Raw genomic sequence first — 21,891 nt, 5'->3', positions numbered from 1 at the left:
TCTGAGTGAGAACGCTCCCCCCCCGTCCCCGCCCCCCGCTGATTCGTCCCCGGGGGCGCTGAACCTGGACCGATGAAATAGGTGGTCTCGGGTGCGGGCCAGTGGGAGCGGGGGACGTGACACACACAACGTCGTTACTGTAATGCTTTCATGCTTGCTTGAATTTTGGGCAGATAAAACCACACAGCAACAACTGGACAATACCCACAAAAACGATATTTATGGGCAATTTGAGAGTTCACACCTCAACCAAAAACAAGCATGTGGATGAAAACATGAAGCCACGTTACAACGCACAGCACTTCCCTGGCTCGCATTAGGCCTGGCAATTTTGTTTGCCATTGCTATGTCTATACATTGGTTTCTTGTTCAAATGCATTTATTTCTATTAGACCAGTGGTGCCCAACCAGTCGGCCGTGGTCGACCAGTAGATCAATGACATGCAATATAATTGCCACGAGCGATGGGATAACGTTAGCTGCTGAACAGGCTAAGCTAACTAGCGTTGCCATTGCTATGTCTGTCTACTATACTTTCTTGTTCTAATGCATTTATTTCTATAGACCAGTGGTGTCTCTAATATATAATAATATAAATATAATAATGCAGGACCTCTTTAGGGGGGTCTTTATTCGGCATGCAACGAACTGGACATGCACACACACCAGGATACACACACACACACATGCATTGTCTTTCCTCAGTCGCTGATGCGATTGAGTCTCTGCGCTTGACCCATCCCGTCGTCCTTCCCCCCATGGGCAGCCGGGAGCAGATAGGGCGTCAACGTGAGCCGCGCCCCGGGGACCAATCCAAGTGCTCCTGTCCGTCTTCGTCAAGGACACCACAGCGTTAGCGATCTGTTGTTGTGCATGTTTTTCCATTGGGTTTATCTTATCGGGGGGGAAACCCTTGCGAGCACGGGGAGAACATGCAAACTCCACACAGAAAGGCCCGGGAGATACCCCACCTGGGTACCTGGCATCATGGAAACCTGGTCCCCAAGCGGGAATCGAACCCTGGACCTTCTTGCTGTGAGGCGACAGTGTTAACCACTACACCACCGTGCCGCTAATGTTATCAGTAATCAGTAATCTAGCTACTGAACTCTGTGCTTTGCATTTGGTGACTAGTCTTATTTTAGTGTCATAAGACTGACAAATACATAATTTCTTTTTTTTCTTTTTTTTTTAAAGCTGCATAAACAAGGCTGTTGGTGAGTTACTATATGTACAAGGAATAAAAATGTATGTGTTCAAGAAACATCACTAAGAATGAGTTATTAGAAGCGTATTCAAAGAGCATTCCAGACCTAGTACCAATAATACGTTTAAAGAATGTTTAAACCATGATTAATCTTATCTCAAAACTCAATAATCTCTTTCCAATGTGGTAATTTGATGAGGTCTCAAAAGATTATACAGGGCTATTCTATGCAGTATGCAAAACCCGAAGATTTGTGACATAACACTTCTTTCTACTTACTGTTGTGCCTGATAGATATCACTCCTAAAACCCTTCAAATCCTATTAAGGATAATCTGAAAGACAAAATCTAACAACTGCAATGCAAATAATCTTTATTAGATTTGTTTATGAAATAAAAAAAATAATAATAAAGCAATTGACCATATTCACACGGTGGCCAGTTTGCTCTTTTGTCACACTCGGGTTGGGGTTTCGTGGGAAAGGTTCATGATTCAAGAGATGTCACATACCGTACATGCACGAGACATGTAGTGAAATTAAAGTGGCCATTCCCCCCTTGATTGTGCAAAAAATACAAATAATAATAGTATAAAATATAATGGATAATATGTATATTATGTAATGTATAATACTATACAAAAACATACAGGTTGGGAAAGGGATCCCAACCTGAGCCTCAAAATGGCCCACCGTGTGAATACATAAATAAAAAACAATAACCTTCTCCTCCTGCACCTTCTATATCATGAAGGGAAGGTGGATATTCTGGAGTCCCTCGCCGACGTAGAGGTAGCCGTGCTGCAGGGTCTCCGGCACGTGATAGAAGCTGAGGCCCAACCAGAGCATACTGCGGAGCACACACACCCTGCTGCCCTGCTCCTGCTGCATGCTCCAGGACCCTACACACACACACACACACACACACACACACACACACACACACACACACACACAGTATAGAGACATGAACACACACCCTGCTGCCCCCCTCCTGCTCCAGGACCCTGCACGCACGCACGGTTAACCGTCTGTAGTATGGTAGTGAAAGGGTTAACCTTCTGTAGTGTGGTCGTGAAAGGGTATATAATATAATATAATAATAATAATAATGCAGGACCTCTTTAAAGGGGTCTTTAATCGGCATACAACAAACTGGACATGTAATTGAAGCGGCACACACACACCGGGATACACACACACACACACATGCATTGTCTTTCCTCAGTCGCCGATGCAATAGAGTCTCTGCGCCTAACCCATCCCGTCGTCCTTCCCCCCATGGGCAGCCGGGAGCAGATAGAGCGTCAACGTGAGCCGCGCCCCGGGGACCAATCCAAGTGCTCCTGTCCGTCTTCGTCAAGGATGCCACAGCGTTAGCGATCTGTTGTTGTGCATGTTTTTCCATTGAGTTTATCTTATCGGGGGGGAAACCCTTGCGAGCACGGGGAGAACATGCAAACTCCACACAGAAAGGCCTGGGAGATACCACACCTGGGTACCTGGCATCATGGAAACCTGGTCCCCAAGCGGGAATCGAACCCTGGACCTTCTTGCTGTGAGGCGACAGTGTTAACCACTACACCACCAGTGTCGCGTGGCAGTGAAAGGATTAATCTTCTGTATTGTCGCAGTGAAAGGGTTGACCCTTTGGTAGTGTGGTAGCCACCCCAGTCAACTTTAAAAAAAAAATGAGTGTAGGAGCTATTAATTATGTCTGTTTATAAATGCGTAGACTCTATCAAGTTTACCACTGGGTGGCCGTTTAGATTAATTTGGTAGGTGAAATCTATATATGGGCACAAGTGCAACAGGTCTAGTAGTAGTGATGAATGGGTGATGGGGAGATTTCATGTTTTTTACCTCTTGCACACAAGGGAGCCAGGCCAGCCATCAAATGACCACGTGTTTTGTTTGCAATATACGTTTATCAGTATTATTCAACAAAGTAACTTTGCTGTAAGCTGGTTATCTTCATTAAAAGGAGAACCTCACCCAACAGTGAATACCGCCTGGACCTCTACTTGTTGAAGTGCGTCAAGAACAAGGTCCTCTCCCTCACCCAGCCATAGTCACTAGTGTTGGGGTGTAAAGTACTTGAGTAATTGTACTTCATTACAATACTTAAGTACTGTTTTGGGGGATTTGTACTTAACTCGAGTATTATTAGGTTTGTATACTTGTACTTGTTTTTTTTTTTGTTTTTTTTATCTGTTTCCCCCTCCATTTTCCTCCGATTTTCTCCCATCCCAATGTTAGTCGTTATGCCAATTCCCATTCCCCTTCCCGGTCGCTGCGCACATAACCCCCCACAGTCGGTCTGGGAGAGTGGAGGCTATCACGTGCTTCCTCCGACACACGTCCAACCAATCAACCGCTTCTTTTCACCTGGCAGCGCGGATTCTCATTGAGAGGGCGTAGCGTGTGGAAGGATCACACTATCCCACTCAAGTCCTATCCGCGCTTAGCAGGCGCCCCGACCGAACTGTAGGAGTCGCTGTTTACAACGACCCGGACCCACCCCGCCAGCTTCTCCCACCACCCTCTAATACTGCCAATTGTATTAGTGTGAACGGCCAGCCAAGCTGGTGACAACCCCGGAGCTGTGAGCTGGATTCGAACAGGCGAATCTAGCCGCTCCGGGGTTTGGTGACGAACGCAATCTCCGTTACGCCACCTGACCACCCTTGTATACTTGTACTTGTATACTCAATTACATTTCAGAGAAAAAAAAACATACTTTTTACTCCTTACATTTAAATGCAGACCTACAAAGTACAAATCTCACAGGTCCAACTATTTTAATTAGTATTTTGTTTCTCTGGCCGAACTAACGTTAACGTTATTAATCCTGCGGCTGCACTTAAAAATGGAAAATTAACCTGCCCATACCCATGTTGATTGGTCCTTGTGCAAGACTAGAAAGCGGGGATCTTTGATTAAACACCTGCTATCAGAAGAATACAAGAGTGACAAGCTACAGAAAATGGCCACAAACGATAGTACGAGTGATGAAGAGGACGAAACGGAACATTTCATTGCCCCGGAATGAAAAAAAGTGTTGACTTTTACTTTTTAGTACTTAATAAGTACATTTAAAAGTAGAAACGTTTTCACTTTTACTCAAGTGTGTTTTTAGCCAGATACTCTGACTCTTACTTGAGTACGATTTTGAGACGGTACCCATACTTTCACTTAAGTATACTTTCTGGGTACTTTTTACACCCCTGGTGTTATCTGAGAAACTCTATTGAGCGACCGTAACATAAAAGACACAGAGATCTTCTGTCATCTTTCAAAGTGTTCTGATGTACCCCAGTTGCTATTGCATGTACATATTTGTGTTTCATTACATGTATATGTACATACTTACCAACTGTTTCGCCTGTTTTATAGCAACACTACTATCACCAACATCTAAGAAGGGAGATCCCCCCCTTGAACGGCCCTTCTAAGGTTTCTCCCCTCCACATTGCCTATGGCTATGGTGCTTCTTTCCTATTGCTAGGTTTTAGTGAGTTTTTCCTTAGCTTTGTGTGGGGTATGTCGGGGAGGGTTGCATTTATTTATTTTACATTTTATTTTGGATTTCATGGTGTTTTTTGTTTTGTTCTTGATTTATTGTGATGTTTCTTCTTGACTCCCTGTTAAGCCTTAAGGTCCCCCTATAGGGGGACCCTGCTTTTCTTTATCATAAATCGATCAATAGAGACCGTATTAGATCCCCAATTATCATATCATGGGGTATCATTGGAAAGCCACACTCATTGGCTACAACCCTGTGCAAAGATTTTCGAGATCGCCAAATGATTGACAGAGCTAGAGCCCCGGGAGTCGTGGGTGGTAATGTGTACTTTTGCGTACTTTGGGGCACGCCTCACATATCGGCATGTAACTCGAGAACCGCTGAACGGATTTTGTCACCTGAAAGGGCAATCGACAGGCAACAAATAGGGCTTTAATTCTATCTATATATTGTATTAAAAGAAATGCACACCCGAGCCACTAGAGGTCGGCAAAGAATCGTCCACATGTGGGCCCTTGGATGTTAAGAGGTCAATGTTTAAAAAAAAATTTAGCCAAGAGTAAAGACCATAACCCTATCAAAAACAGTAGTCAAAGTGTATATTTTCATTTTTACCGATGTTTTATACGATTGATCAGAAATACAAATTTATCAGAAAATGCTAATTATCGTTAAAAACCACAAGAAATGACTAAATCCAGATTCAGCCCTGCCATTGGAAAGAGGAGCATTTTCCCTATCCATAGATGTATGATTTGGCCATAATAAGGTCAAGGTCAAGGTCAAATATGAATTTATAATTAAAGTCGATTATCATTAATTACTGTATCTACAAATCCTTCTGTTTAATAATCTTCCCGTGGTTCATTTGCTTAGATTTTTTGTACACATGATCTCAATAAGGTGGCGAATGAGCTCAGTGAGCATTTTTCAGAAAATGTTTTCAATTTTTTATCATCATCATCAAAATCATAAATCATAATTAATTTATTCATTACAATTTACTCAGCCTAGTAACAGACACAATATTTCTGACACTGGAAATACCCCCAGGTCCCTAGATGTTCCTAGATACCAAGAACATGCAAATTGCCTTGCAGAAGTGGAGCAATCTTCCATTTACTTAGGCATGTACCTTTAGGCGAAAAACGGTCTACAGATTAACAGGTTAAAAAAGACGTGTCTGGCCCATGGGGACATTAACGCGTGTCGTCAGGCCTTAAAAAAGACGTGTCTGGCCCATGGGGACATTAACGCGTGTCGTCGGGCCTTAAAAAAGACGTGTCCGGCCCATGGGGACATTAACGTGTGTTGTCGGGCCTTAAAGAAGACGTGTCCGGCCCATGGGGACATTAACGTGTGTTGTCGGGCCTTAAAGAAGACGTGTCCGGCCCATGGGGACATTAACGTGTGTTGTCGGGCCTTAAAGAAGACGTGTCCGGCCCATGGGGACATTAACGTGTGTTGTCGGGCCTTAAAGAAGACGTGTCCGGCCCATGGGGACATTAACGTGTGTTGTCGGGCCTTAAAGAAGACGTGTCCGGCCCATGGGGACATTAACGTGTGTTGTCGGGCCTTAAAGAAGACGTGTCCGGCCCATGGGGACATTAACGTGTGTTGTCGGGCCGTACAAATAAATTTGATTTTATTCTATAGCTGCTATAGACCTATTCAATGGAACAGCTTGGACCCAGTGTGCTGTGTGGATAGATGGTGGCTACCGCTGGCTGAAGTGTATAGATGTGGTACTTGATATACAGTAGGACGTGGTGTAGTGGACCTTTGGGGTTGTCTTCACTCAGCGGCTCCAGGAAGTCAATAGACGGGTCCCAGTCAGCCATCTCCAGGAGGGCTTTCTTCTTCAGGTTCTCTGGTTCAGTGAAGTGGAAGAAGTTGTTGAGCCTTGCTGCCTCAGAATGGGAAAGGCCTGAGGAAAGACATATATACACGTTCATGCACACATACCCCCAGAGGAATTAAACACTAATGTCAAGAATGATATGACTTAGTGTATGAAAACAGACATATTATTCAGAACCTGCCAATATATAACAAACAGTGGATGACGGACCATAGAGCTTTGTCGAGTTCTCAGTGTCTAGCAATAATACAACTGTTTGAATTATCAATTGAATTATGGGGGAATTTCCCCAAGGGGATCAATAAAGGAATATCTTATCACATATTATTGGAACATGAAAGAATGCAATATCCATCCAACATCTTAAAAAACGTACAAAAAAGGTTTGAAGGAACATTTGCTTATTATATTGTAACAGTGTATTGTAACTTGCGTATTGTAATCAGTGTACTGTAAGTCTTACACACACACTCACTCTCACACATGCGCATACACACACACATCCTTACTTCTTACTCTCACATACTCCAACAAGGTCCTTATATTGATCTTGTTTTCCAACTTGCTATATGTAATATAATTGTGTTTATTATTATAGGTGGAGGTTTCTTATAAGCCTTCTGGGCTTTTCTGCCTCTTCCTGCACTGTATATCTTTTGTACTTTACAGTTGTCCTTATTGTGTTGTTGTTTTTATACTGTGCAAAAAAATAAACCAAACTAAAATATCTATGCCACCAAGGATGCAATATGAGCATGTCTTTAATTTGTATAGCCCACCCAGTAGGGGTGTAAAGGTACACGTATCCGTACCGAACCGTTTCAGTGTGTACCGTACCGTACCGTACCGAAAGGCTGTGTAGTGTACCGAACGAATAAAACGGTATGTTAACCGCTAACGACCGCCCACCGGGTTTTTTTTTTCTTTTTTTTTTTTACAATCTAATATAACTATTATTAATTTCAATATGAATATTCGTTGACAGCCCTACAAGTACAATTAGTTACTGCATACTACATCACCCCTGAGTGGAACATGGAAAGCCAAAACTTTCCCCCACTGTACCGAAACCCGTACCGAACCTTGACTTCAAAACCGAGGTACGTACCGTACCGTGGTTTTTGTGTACCGTTACACGGCTACCACCCAGTCATGGAATGAGAAGTGAGAATGAGAAGCCCAGAGGCCACACTACAGGACACACAGAGCCCACACTACAGGACACACAGAGCCCACACTACAGGACACACAGAGCCCACACTACAGAGAGCCCACACTACAGGACACACAGAGCCCACACTACAGGACACACAGAGCCCACACTACAGGACACACAGAGCCCACACTACAGAGAGCCCACACTACAGGACACACAGAGCCCACACTACAGGACACACAGAGCCCACACTACAGGACACACAGGGCCCACACTACAGGACACACAGAGCCCACACTACAGAGAGCCCACACTACAGGACACACAGAGCCCACACTACAGGACACACAGAGCCCACACTACAGGACACACAGAGCCCACACTACAGGACACACAGAGCCCACACTACAGGACACACAGAGCCCACACTACAGGACACAGAGCCCACAATACAGAGAGCCCACACTACAGGACACACAGAGCCCACACTACAGGACACACAGAGCCCACACTACAGGACACACAGAGCCCACACTACAGGACACACAGAGCCCACACTACAGGACACACAGAGCCCACACTACAGAGAGCCCACACTACAGGACACACAGAGCCCACACTACAGGACACACAGAGCCCACACTACAGGACACACAGAGCCCACACTACAGAGAGCCCACACTACAGGACACACAGAGCCCACACTACAGGACACAGAGCCCACAATACAGAGAGCCCACACTACAGGACACACAGAGCCCACACTACAGGACACACAGAGCCCACAATACAGAGAGCCCACACTACAGGACACAGAGCCCACAATACAGAGAGCCCACACTACAGGACACAGAGCCCACACTACAGAGAGCCCACACTACAGGACACACAGAGCCCACACTACAGGACACACAGAGCCCACACTACAGGACACACAGAGCCCACACTACAGAGAGCCCACACTACAGGACACACAGAGCCCACACTACAGGACACACAGAGCCCACAATACAGAGAGCCCACACTACAGGACACACAGAGCCCACACTACAGGACACACAGAGCCCACACTACAGGACACACAGAGCCCACACTACAGGACACAGAGCCCACACTACAGGACACAGAGCCCACAATACACAGAGCCCACACTACAGGACACACAGAGCCCACACTACAGGACACACAGAGCCCACACTACAGGACACACAGAGCCCACACTACAGAGAGCCCACACTACAGGACACACAGAGCCCACACTACAGGACACACAGAGCCCACACTACAGGACACACAGAGCCCACACTACAGGACACACAGAGCCCACACTACAGAGAGCCCACACTACAGAGAGCCCACACTACAGGACACACAGAGCCCACACTACAGGACACACAGAGCCCACACTACAGGACACACAGAGCCCACACTACAGGACACACAGAGCCCACACTACAGGACACACAGAGCCCACACTACAGGACACAGAGCCCACACTACAGGACACACAGAGCCCACACTACAGGACACACAGAGCCCACACTACAGGACACACAGAGCCCACACTACAGGACACACAGAGCCCACACTACAGGACACACAGAGCCCACACTACAGGACACACAGAGCCCACACTACAGGACACACAGAGCCCACACTACAGGACACACAGAGCCCACACTACAGAGAGCCCACACTACAGGACACACAGAGCCCACACTACAGGACACACAGAGCCCACACTACAGGACACACAGAGCCCACACTACAGGACACAGAGCCCACACTACAGGACACACAGAGCCCACACTACAGGACACACAGAGCCCACACTACAGGACACACAGAGCCCACACTACAGGACACACAGAGCCCACACTACAGGACACACAGAGCCCACACTACAGGACACACAGAGCCCACACTACAGGACACACAGAGCCCACACTACAGGACACACAGAGCCCACACTACAGGACACACAGAGCCCACACTACAGGACACAGAGCCCACACTACAGGACACACAGAGCCCACACTACAGGACACACAGAGCCCACACTACAGGACACACAGAGCCCACACTACAGGACACACAGAGCCCACACTACAGAGAGCCCACACTACAGGACACACAGAGCCCACACTACAGGACACACAGAGCCCACACTACAGGATACAGTGTGTGCTAAATGACAATAACACTATGTAACAACCATCAAATACACTCACAGCACACACATCCACACACTCACTTTAAACAAACAACTCACTGCAGCACCCACTTTACCCACTTAACACACTTTATATGTATTGGTAAAGAATTTGCACTACAACTCATACCTCATTACACCTTACTGTAAATTGTACCTAAATTGTACCTCATCCCATTTCTGCATTGTACTGTATATTGTATTGTAACTCAGTTACTTTTCTACTCTGCATTGTATATTGTATATATGTATATATTGAACACTTTTGTCTACGTACTTGACTTCTATTTTATACTTATTATACTTATTTTATACTTATCTATTTTTATCTAGCACAATCTCTGGAGCAAAACAGAAAGAAGCATTTTATATAAAAGTATTCTGTACTTTTGTATGACAAGTAATAAAGAAACTTGAAACTTGAACAGGATACAAGCAGCCTAATGTAACATAATAGGTGTTCAACCCTCATTGGTGAAACCACATCAAAGGGCATTATACACATAAAACTAGATAGAAAACAAACAAATAACATACATGACAAGCTCCATCACAACTGAAATATTTGACAAAATTGCTATGTGATATTTCCCCCAGTTTGCTCTTATGTCATGCTCTGGTTGGGTTCCATTATACGGTTGACGGAATAGTGAACGTACCGCGAAAGCTGGGGTTGGTCTGGACCCGGCCACCTGGCCTCTTGATGAACGCCCCGCGCGGCACCACCGACGCTTCCTTGTCAATCTGGTGAACGGTCACTGCCAACCTCCTCTCCTCGATGACCTTGGTCTCCTACCAGGAGACAGCTTTGTTCGTATCAATCGTGACTGTACAGCAGTGTCTTCACGACCACACTACAGAAGGTTAACCCTTTCACTACCACACTACAGACAGTTAACCGTCTGTAGTGTGGTAGTGAAAGGGTTCATCTTCTGTAGTTCGGTAGTGAAAGGGTTAACCTTCTGTAGTGTGGTAGTGAACGGGTTAACCTTCTGAGAATATCATAGGCTTCACTCATATACTGTACAGTATATTGTTATTACATGCATTGCTTTTATTCCGTCTATTTTATGCTAATTGTATATCTAATTTACTGCTGTGAAGCACTTTGGGCTGTAATTCTTGTGTGAAAGGTGGTATACAAATAACATTTATTATTATTATTACATCTCCCCACCTACAGTATAGACAGTTATGTAATTATGGACAAAATCATAATTTCGAATTAATTAATGAATTATTCATTCATAATTTTGAAGACAAAATCACATCTAACTAAAAGCTTCCCAGATGGTATCCCTGAGACAAGATCTTGTCAAATGGGGGTCTGCAGGCCTGGTGTGTATCAATGCAGGGGTCCTTGACACAAAAATTAAGATTAAGAACCACTGTTTTAAAACTATGGCCCAGAAAGACCCAAAACTGTTTGCTCTTTTGGGTACCCATAATGACAAGAGTACTAATGATGTTTTAATTAGTCAGAGTTGCAGAAAACTACATTTACTCAATCTGGGTACTGAGCTGAAAGGTTTTAATAAGAATCTCCACTGTACAGTCACCAACAGCTTCCCCAGACTACAGTAGCCTACATAATAAAACACCACTGAAATAACATTTATGCAGCTCAGCTTCAATCTCAGGACCCAATCCGCAATTTGCTGGGAAGGTTATTATTGTTGAGAAAGAAAATAATGTCAATTGCCTGCTGCCTGACATTTTACATTTCTGCCTATAAATATCTCTTTCACCCTCTCTTGACTGGCGAATGCCTGGTGGTTACCCCAGTCAGTGTGACCTGTGTCACACATTTACACAACATGGATCACACTCACTAGCATGCATTGATTGATTGATTGAAAACTTTATTAACAGATTGCAGAATGGGTACAATACAGTACGGCTCAATACACACAATTGTTATGGGGATGCAGACCAGAGAAAGACTTTCGTCTTGTTTACATCAGGGTCCCCCTCCCCATTTTCAATTGATCAGCCCTTAACTTACTTCAACCCCTAACATGTCCACTTCCAGCGGGTCGCCCCCCTCTCCTCCCCGCCTCTCGTAGTAGTGTGCGGGGTCCCCAGAGAAGCGCCCTCTCGCTGCTCTCCACACCGCCTGGATCAGAGCCTCCGTCACAGGGGGCAGCAGGTGCCAGGCCACACAGTCGGCACTAGAGGGACACAGTCAGGGATGCGTTCTTCATGGGACGGGGTTGTTGCACTCCGTGACGGTGCACCCAAAGATTTGAGCAGAAGCGCGTGCACACACATGCACGGATGTGCACGGCACGCGCGTGCAGCCGTGCACACAGGAATGCGCTGCACTCGCCAACTCGCAATAAGTACCCACCTGGGCAGGGATGCAGTCGTAATATCAGAACTGCCTGGACGACGCTCCTGCGCACGCGCATACATGTTCCCTCGCGGTCGCACAGAACAGATGATTATTATGCATAAATAGTAGGGAACATGTTTGTATAGGAAATTACTAGTTTTAGTTTAGTTTTTGTAAATATTGCCTTGAAATAGAGAAGCTGAAAAAGGTAGCAGGATGTAGCCTTCAATATATAAAGAAATTATATTGTCAACAGATATGGTTGAAAAACAAACAATGTTTTAAATGTAATTATTGTAGTTATAATTTCTTTAATTGAATTAACTTAAACTAGACAAGTAACTAAATTAACAATGTAACTTACAGTTTATAGAAGGACAGTTTCCTCCACATCCGTGCGCGACTGCGTGTACACATCAGTGCGCGACTGCGCGTACTTCTGCTCAGAAAACTGCTAGGACGCCGTGGTACCCCGTGGGACCACCACTGCACCTGGGCTACTTTGCATATCAATAGCGCCGGTCGTCACGGTCAGGTGTGTTAAATACGTTCTCAGATACATTCACACAGAACCAGTGGTGCAGTCGTGGTCACACGCGGTTACACGCCGTGTTACTAGATGATCAAGTACACGCGCACAAAGATGCGCTCTATCCATTCGTTGTGCGCTAAGTACCCGGCCAGTGGCCACCCATAACAAAAGCGCGTCTTCAACCACGCCCCCGCCCGCAAATACAAACAGATATAAACAGATCATTTGAGTACACCCGGCCACCCATAACAAAAGCGCGTCTTCAACCACGCCCCCGCCCGCAAATACAAACCGATATAAACAGATCATTTGACAACAGTATCATGTTCCTACCTGCAACGCAACCTGAACCAACGATGCCACCGCCGCTCCCCAAGAGAAGAAAGTTGCAGCTTCAGAATCAGCTTATCCAAAGCAAACTTAGTTTCGCTATACCTGCACGACCTCCAACGCCCGGGTACAGTACAGTACAGCTCAATACATGCATACAATTGTTAAGGGGATGCAGACCAAGACTTTCGTCTTGTTTACATCAGGGTCCCCCATTTTCAATTCATCATAACATACACCAGATAGACAGTCTTGCTCTCTTAATATGCTGGTTAAATCGGCTGTTTTTAACCTGAATTAGCAAACAAGATACAAAGCATTCAGTTGACTAATTGTATATGTTCTAATGTTCTCTGTTCTAATGTTCCTGCTACCTTTTTCAGCTTCGCTATTTCAAAAAAAAAAAAAAAAAAAATGTTCTGTGCGCATGCACGTACCGGCGTGCGTGGCGTGTTACCAGTTCGGCAGTTCCCATATTACGACTGCACCACTGCACAGAACTTGTGAATGAAATGTGTTACATTCCATTCGTAGAGGCAATTAGGCATCGTCTTTAGTCTGTGCCCTGGTCTGTGCTTAAGCGAGGGAACATTTATGCGCACGCGCCGGGAGCGCGCGTGCAATCAGAGTTGATATGAGGAACGCACCTACACAAACATACACCCAGCATTATATATACATTGTATATACTCTTTTTGTATCACAATTTGTAGATCTGGTATGTCATAAATGTAGCTGTAGCAGTAGGCCTACTGTCTATCTGTAGTGTATGTCATATTTATTATGTTATGATGAATTGAAAATGGGGGACCCTGATGTAAACAAGACGAAAGTATTTCTCTGGTCTGCATCCCCTTAACAATTGTGTGTATTGAGCTGTACTTTATTGTACCCATTCTGCAATCTGTTAATAAAGTTTTCAATCAATCAACATGCACATGATTTGACGGGGAGACAGCTAACGTTAGCTATAGCGAGAACACAATAATGATAGCTTACCTATACAGGTAACCTTTGCCGGTTAGCTCATCCTCTCCCCTCCCCTGTGCAATGAAATAATCTCCCGTCAAGCCCAGAATTTTGCCCCAAAACATGACCCGGTTGAATTTGAAGTTTTTCTTCAGAAGTATCAAGGAAGCGTCCAGAGCCACTCTTTGCTCATCGTTCAAAGTATGGCCGTTACCAGAAACAAGATCCAAAGAATAGTATAACGAATTAGAGTCCATTGTGTGAATAAAGAAACGGTTACGTGTAATAATATATTCAAATGTTCGTTTTTAGCCAGCTAACGCTCACGAAATTGAAACACACTCCAGCTGGTCTTGTTGCTAATGAAAACAAAGAACCTAGTTACGCAGGTTGTCATGGCAACGGTCAGTGCACTTTTCTCCCCCCTCCCCTCCGGTTTTGTTGCATTTTTATTTCCCCAATACATTTTCTCTCATCACTTCTCCATATAAAAATGCACAATATTTTATTAATTCTTTAAGATCGTTTCTCATGGATCATGCACTTTTTTACAATGTGTATTGGTTTTACAGTACACATGTCAGGTTTTCATTGCCATCAATTATTTTTAGTTCCTTTTCTCCACAAGTATACCCACATACCCCCCTCCCCTTATCTCTCTCTTAGAATCTTTAAGTCCACTTTTACTGTTATCATATAGAAATAATACATACAATGGTACCTCCAGTAAGATAACTTGTACATAGATCAAAATAAGTAAAAAAGAAAAGAAAATAGAAAAAAGAAAAAAATGACATCTTTACAACACCTTCAATGACGTGCCTCCGCTCTTCCCCGGGGTCAACTGACCACGGGAGAGAGTGGGGAGACTCATCCTATTTTGTTCCTGAGGATATGTTATTCTCTCCATTGACATGCATTGTGCCATGTTCTTAATCCAAGCACCAATTATGGGTGTGTCAAATTTCTTTAAATTGAAAGCTATTGTTCTTTTTGCCTGCAGTATAGCAAAGTCAATACATTTGTATTGTTTGGTTCTCAGGTTGAGATTTACTGGATATAGGTGTAGAAATATAATTTTGGAGTCTAATGGGATATTCACTGACAAGACATCTTTGATTTTATTCACCACCTCCCCCCAGAACTTCTGGATTTTGTCACATTCCCAAATAGTGTATAAAAGTTCCCCGAGCCTCTGTACATTTTTTTTATCCACTTTTTCTCCCATTTTTCCATATTTACTCCCATCCCAATTTCGTATCATCCAATTCAACCCTCCCCTGTCACGAACGCTGTTTCTTGCCTCCCACAAGCCGGCTGCAATGTGGACTAAGTCATACATAGCACAAGTCCCCTCCGGTACTTGAGGTAACAGCAGTCGCATCTTTTCACCTGCGCAGCTCGATCTCTCTGTGGCGAGGAGTAACGCGTGGGAGGCTCACGCTGCCCCCGACACTTCCTGATTCTACTGCGCAGGCGCACCAACCGACCTGTAGGAGTCGCTGTCCACAACGCCCGATCCCCACCCATCAGTTTCCCACCCCCTAATACGGCCAATGTGTATTAGTATGAACGACCAGCTAAACTGAAAGCAATGTGGAGCGCTGGGCTCGAACAGGCAAGCCCAGCGTCTCCGTCATTCGTGGCGAGCGCCTTGCCCACTACACCACGTAGCCGCCCGCCGAGCCTCTGTACATTTAAAGCAACTGTCTGGTGTATTGCTGTTGTATTTATTCAGTTTGACAGGGGTTATATAAGTCCGCATCAGCCATTTGTATTGAAGTAGTTTTAAGCTAGTGTTGGCTGTTTGTGTCCGAGCCTCCTCGCACGCTCTGTTCCAGTCCTCATTTGAGATCTCCTCCCAAGTCCCGCCTCCAGTCTAGGTATTGACGTCTCCTCTGAACCAGATACAAGCCAGTTATAGAACATTGATATCAAGCCTTTGCTATTGCAGTTCTTGATGATAATCTTTTCTAAAGATGAAAGTGTAGGAACTACCAGTGAGTGGTTTTGCATAGAGGAAATAAAACTTCTCAATTGCAAGTATTTAAAAAAAAAGTGCTTCCTTGGGATGCTGTATTTTATTGATAGTTCCTCAAAAGACATCAAGACTCCCTCTTTGTAAAGGTCAGATATTTTACTTATTCCTTCTTTTGTCCATAGTTTGAATCCAGCATCCAGTTTGCCTGGTTTGAATGAGATGTTTTCCCCAAATTGGGCTGAATTGCGACATGGAGTTGGTTATTTTCATACATTTCTTTACCTCGTACCATACATTAATCATGTTAAGCATACTACGGTCTGTAGTGTGGTAGTGAAAGGGTTAACCGTCTGTAGTGTGGTAGTGAAAGGGTTAACCCTTTGTCATGTGGCAGTGAAAGGATTAAACCGTTGGTAGTGAACGGGTTAATGTGCTGCTTTCTCCATACTCTTGTACAATGCAAAGTATCCATTGACTTGGACCTGTACACCTGACTCTCTGGTAGGCAGCTGGGAGTGGCTGGAGAAGATCATATATCTAAATAAGAACATATCCTTGGCACCATTGTGGTATTGTCCAAAGCCACCACCTCTACTAGATAACATTATTAAGTTTTCATGCTCTATTGTGAAGCAGCTGCACAGGAGATGTAATATAAAGGGTCTTTCTCTTCCATCGTGTCCCATCTGGTGTAGCGCCATCCTTTCAGCTGGAGGAAACACGTTCAGTAATAAAAGGCATGGTATTACAACAGTGAGTCAGACAGATCTTTAGCGATGACATCTTACCATTCCAGCAACTTAGAAATGTGTTGGGCTTTTTGGACTCCTCCTTTTTAACATATGCACAACTATTGTCTGTTATAAATAAAAGATGTAATGAGGGGGCTGTACCCGCCTCATGCTCAGAGTGGGATCAGCTCTTTCAGTATTTTTAAACATGCACCCTATTTGGAGTCACTGTTAACCGACTCTGGCCATTGGTTTGTTTATCTACTAAAATATGAATTATTATAAAATGGAAGGAGTGTAAACCAGCCTGCTTCTCTGGGGATTCTTGGCTGGAGGAATACCAGGGCCCTCATGCATCAACGTGTTCTACGCACAGATCTGTGCGTAACCCGTGCGTACGATCATTTCTAAGCAAAGAGTGGGATTCATCAACTTCAACTTGAACTTGACTTCGTGCTTACATCTACGCACATTTCGGACCTGGCGTACCTCGCGCCCAGTGGTAGAATATATTATTACAACAAGGAAATGAGCTTCTGTGCATAATAACACTGGATGTTCTATGAACCGTAGTTCATTATAGTTCATTGTAAAATAGCAACAGTAGTGTAATTATGGTCAAAACCCTATAAATAGCATTTGGAATAATAGATATTTCTCTCAGAATGAATGCAGCATGTCATATATGTTACGATGAATTGAAAATGGGGGACCCTGATGTAAACAAGACGAAAGTCTTTCTCTGGTCTGCATCCCCTTAACAATTGTATGTATTGAGCTGTACTGTACTGTACCCATTCTGCAATCTGTTAATAAAGTTCTCATTCATTCATGGTTTATATAGCGTTATCGGAATATACGGGGTGTAGGCTACTGACTGACTGCGCTCCGCGTAGCTTGATTGATTGATTGAAAAGTTTATTAACAGATTGCAGAATGGGTACAGTACAGTACAGCTCAGTACATACAATTGTTAATTGGGGATGCAGACCAACTTTCGTCCCGTTTACATCAGGGTCCCCCATTTTCAATTCATCATAAATCATAAAGCTCAACTCGTTATTATTTTGCGCACAGACCGCCGAAACACGGGAACGTTTTGATTATATTTAAAAGGCTTTACGTTAAACGAAACAAGTGGAATTTCGAAGCTGTAAGCAGAATAAGTCATATGAATATAGTGTTCTTCCCCCTTTTTACTGTACAAGAAAGAATAGAAAACGCATTGCAATGACACCATGCAGATAGTGGACAGACTATATGATGGAATTCAAGTTCATGTATTGAAAGGCAGGATACATCATACATGCAGTGAGATTCATTGTTCTTGTATATGCTCTCGTATTATATTGTTTATATAGGCTACCCAATACTGACATCAAAATAGATTGTAGTAGTATGCCTCTAGAAATCATGCAGCAGGTAGAAAATTGACGGGAGATCCATCGCGATTTGGAATAGAATTGAGGAGAACTTTAATCCGTGGGTATTAATCAAACAACACGGGAAAAGGCAGTCATATTCCAGCGCGGTCTTTATTAGCCGACAACAAAATAGATGCCTCTAAAAATCATATAGCCAATCGAACACAACTAATAAAGGCATTCATATTGTACAGCACGGTTATAATGACACACAACACAACCAACGCCAAACAGTGGTCAACGAACGGTCTTTATTAGTATTTTGAGCTGTCCAGGCAGAATTGCAGCAATGGTCTTAGGGAGCCGTTGATATCTGACATCACCGTTTACAAATCCGCCTTTTATTTATCCACCTCCGTTACGAGGACCTCCACCTCGGTGTCTGTGTAGTTTCTCTTTTTCGTTCGCTTTGCCATCCTCCAACATTCCACGCACAGGGATTCCCTCATGGTATTTGAAGGGGAGGGCCTGACCATATTTGGTTGGTCGGGGCGGTTTTGGTATGCAAATACGTGAAAGCGTGCACGAGCTGCGGCGCAGGGCCAAGGTGGGATTCATCATGACAGGTGTGCGTAGAGCCTGCTTACGCACGTGTGATGAATGCCGACTTCCCTGTGCGTGCGCTAGTTCTAAATTCCGTGCTTACGTGTGGAAGTAGGTCAAGGTCAAAGTCCACGTTGATGAATGAGGGCCCTGGACTTGTTGAACATGGAACGGGCAGCCTGCCTAATAAAAGCCTAGATAAGGGCCTAGATGACCACTGTCCTGCCTAATAAAAGACTAGATAAGGGCCTGGATGGTCACTGTCCTGCCTAATAAAAGACTAGATAAGGGCCTGGATGACCACTGTCCTGCCTAATAAAAGACTAGATAAGGGCCTGGATGGTCACTGCAAGTTCCTTATGGAAACCATGATGTCACGTTGAGATGTAAATGGTATGATTGTATTTCCCTGTGATTGAGGTTGATTGTTGTTGCAGGTTTTGAGTGTTGCCCTTGCACCCTCCCCCCCTCTTTTTGTTGTGTGTGTTTGTTGTATTTATTTTTTCTAATTTCGATTATTATTAAAAAATATATATTAGAACCTTACATAACCTTGCCTTTGCAGAAACAACAGCTTTTGGGGAAGGTAACTTATCCGTCAGTTCCAAGTGTTCACCCTCTCCCAAACAAATCTGGCAGAGACGGACACAGTGTCAAACCTGTCCAACAAACCGATTGTCCACATTGAAAATTTATTAAAAACCAACATAGACAGACAGACACAACAGATCAATGTAGCCGCATCCTGAGACTCAACTGAAACACTCATTTGACATCACAAGACATCTGCTCTCTGATTGGCCTTTGCTCTTGTGAGAGGGGAGGATCAAGTAGTACCAATGATTTTACCAGCTCAGGCCACACCCACGCTGAGAAGCTCCTCCCTGTCGGCAGTACATGTGACCTGGTGGCTTTTTGGCAGTGTGTCCCTGAGGTCAACTTCCTGTCAGCGACGGGGATGTACCTGAACTCGTTCATATTTTGGGCGAACGTGAACTGAACGTACTGTATTTCCGTTAGATTAACGTAATTGTGAACACGTTCATTCTCGGTGCTCTATCACAGTATAACTTCGTTCAAAAGTGGCAGATTTGGGACGGGCGCGCGCAACACACACACACGCGTGCACGTGTGGAGAGAGAGACTTATATGGAGAGGGACGCAGGCCGCCCCTTGAAGGCAATGGTAGGGGAAACACTGATAAATATTCAGTGTGATGGAAATGCCAGTATTCTGATTGCTGTCTGTGGTTCTATATGGGTTGTGGCAATCATTTTGACCAAACATTTTGAACTGTGAACTGAACTAGTTCATGTAGAAAGTGAACTTTCCCAACACTGGCAGCTAGGCTACATGGGACCAACGGTTACCATAGTTGCATGCAGGGCGTGCACACAGGAATGTGCTGCACTCGACTGATGCGCCAACTCGCTAAGTACCCACCTGGCTACTTTGCATAACAATAGTGCAGGTCGTCAGGTGTGTTCAAATACGTTCTCAGATACATTCACACAAAACTTGTGAATGAAATGTGTTACATTCCGTTTCGTAGAGGCAATTAGGCATAGTCTGTGTGTATGCGAGGGAACATTTATGTGCATGCGCGGCAGCGCGCGCACGTGCCCGGGAGCGCGCATGCATGTGGCGTCATTAAAACACAGGAGGCCGCAGCGCAGATGTCCTCCACTGAGGCCCCCCCCCCCCCAGCAGGGCAGCAGAGGCTGCCACTCCACAAGTGGAGTGTGCCCCGACGCCTGCAGGGGGAACCCATCTGGCCAAAGTGTAGCAGAGGGCAATGCCCTCGTATAACCAATGTGACAGGCGTTGCTTGGACAGCGCCTTACCTGCGTGAGAGCCCTGACGTCCTGCGTGCACCTAAGGCACACCATCAGCGCACAGACAGGACACAACAGGTGAAGGCTCGCCTCCAACTCACCTGCGTGAGGGGGAGGGTGAAACGCCTGCAGCACAATATCCCTGGAGCGGCAAGTGCCCCGGACATCCCTCGGCACAAAGGCCGGAGTAGGCCTGAGAGTCGCGCTGCTAACCAGTTGTCGTAGCAGCGGGGCGCAGAGGAGGTCCAAGCCCCAGGCCACACAAGGCGGACTTACCGCAGAGTCCGGGGGCCAGGACCCTCAGAAAAGGGGCCTGGCGAGGTCAACGAGGCAGCGGCATTGAGACCTCTCCAGGTGTTCACTGGTGACACCACCCTCTACACCGCCGCAAAGAACCCCTGAGGAAGAGGCTCTGAAAACTCCCGGAGGAGGCTCTGTAAGGAGGTCCTGGTGGTGGTTTTTGGTGGCCCCTCTGTGACCTCACTGCTAGATCTGGGTTCGCTGGCACAACATGTCAAACCAATAGTAAAGAACTTAGGTGTAAAAATCGACCCAGACCTTAAATTTGACAGCCAGATCAAGGCCGTGGTCAAATCGAGCTTTTTCCAGTTGAGGCAGCTGGCCAAAATTAAGCCCATCCTACAGGCGCAGCATTTTGAAGCAGTAATCCATGCATTTGTGACGACTAGGCTGGATTACTGTAATGCACTTTATATAGGGGTGAGTGGATCCTGCCTTCAAATGGTGCAGAACGCCGCTGCACAGCTTTTAACTGGCACCCGTAAATATGACCACATCTCACCGATTTTATCCTCACTCCACTGGCTCCCCGTGCACTTTAGGATTCATTTTAAAATTATTTTATTTGCTTTTAAAGCTCTTCATGACCTTGCCCCACCCTACCTCTCTGAGCTGTTGCAGGTCTATACACCTTCTCGCTCTCTCAGGTCAGCTGACCAGCTGCTCCTAGTAGTGCCTACAACTAGGCGTAAGCTCAGGGGGAACCGTGCCTTCTCCGTTGTCGCCCCCAAAATGTGGAACGAGCTGCCACAGCAGATTAGGCAGGCCTCATCACTGCCCCGTTTCAAAGGCCTCCTTAAAACCCACCTTTCCTCTCTGGCTTTCGACACCATGTAGCTTGTTGATTTTATGATCTTATTGTCTCACTGTGTTATTGTTGTATCGTTTTGTTACTGTGTCCTTTGCTTTTAAATATTTTTTAAGTACTCTGATCTATTTTAATTTGTATT

The 21,891-nt window shown here is 45.0% G+C and overlaps 1 protein-coding gene across 1 annotated transcript; it reads right to left on the bottom strand.

Moving 5' to 3' along the window:
• Positions 1–742: 742 nt before the first annotated feature.
• On the bottom strand, positions 743–14,384 carry LOC311229065 (radial spoke head protein 9 homolog; the record flags this gene model as incomplete). Its single annotated transcript, XM_084315076.1, has 6 exons — positions 743–831; positions 1,945–2,108; positions 6,513–6,659; positions 10,621–10,753; positions 11,967–12,132; positions 14,158–14,384. 5 exons carry the CDS (start codon positions 14,382–14,384, stop codon positions 1,948–1,950), a joined length of 834 nt encoding a protein of 277 aa, XP_084171202.1. The 3' UTR covers positions 743–831; positions 1,945–1,947.
• Positions 14,385–21,891: the final 7,507 nt, after the last annotated feature.

This window comes from Notolepis coatsorum, assembly GCF_963971535.1.
Source record: "Notolepis coatsorum genome assembly, chromosome: 5".
Taxonomy (NCBI): Eukaryota; Metazoa; Chordata; class Actinopteri; order Aulopiformes; family Paralepididae; genus Notolepis; species Notolepis coatsorum.
The sequence above is the reverse complement of the archived record's forward strand: the minus strand, read 5'-3'. Positions and strand labels throughout refer to the sequence as shown.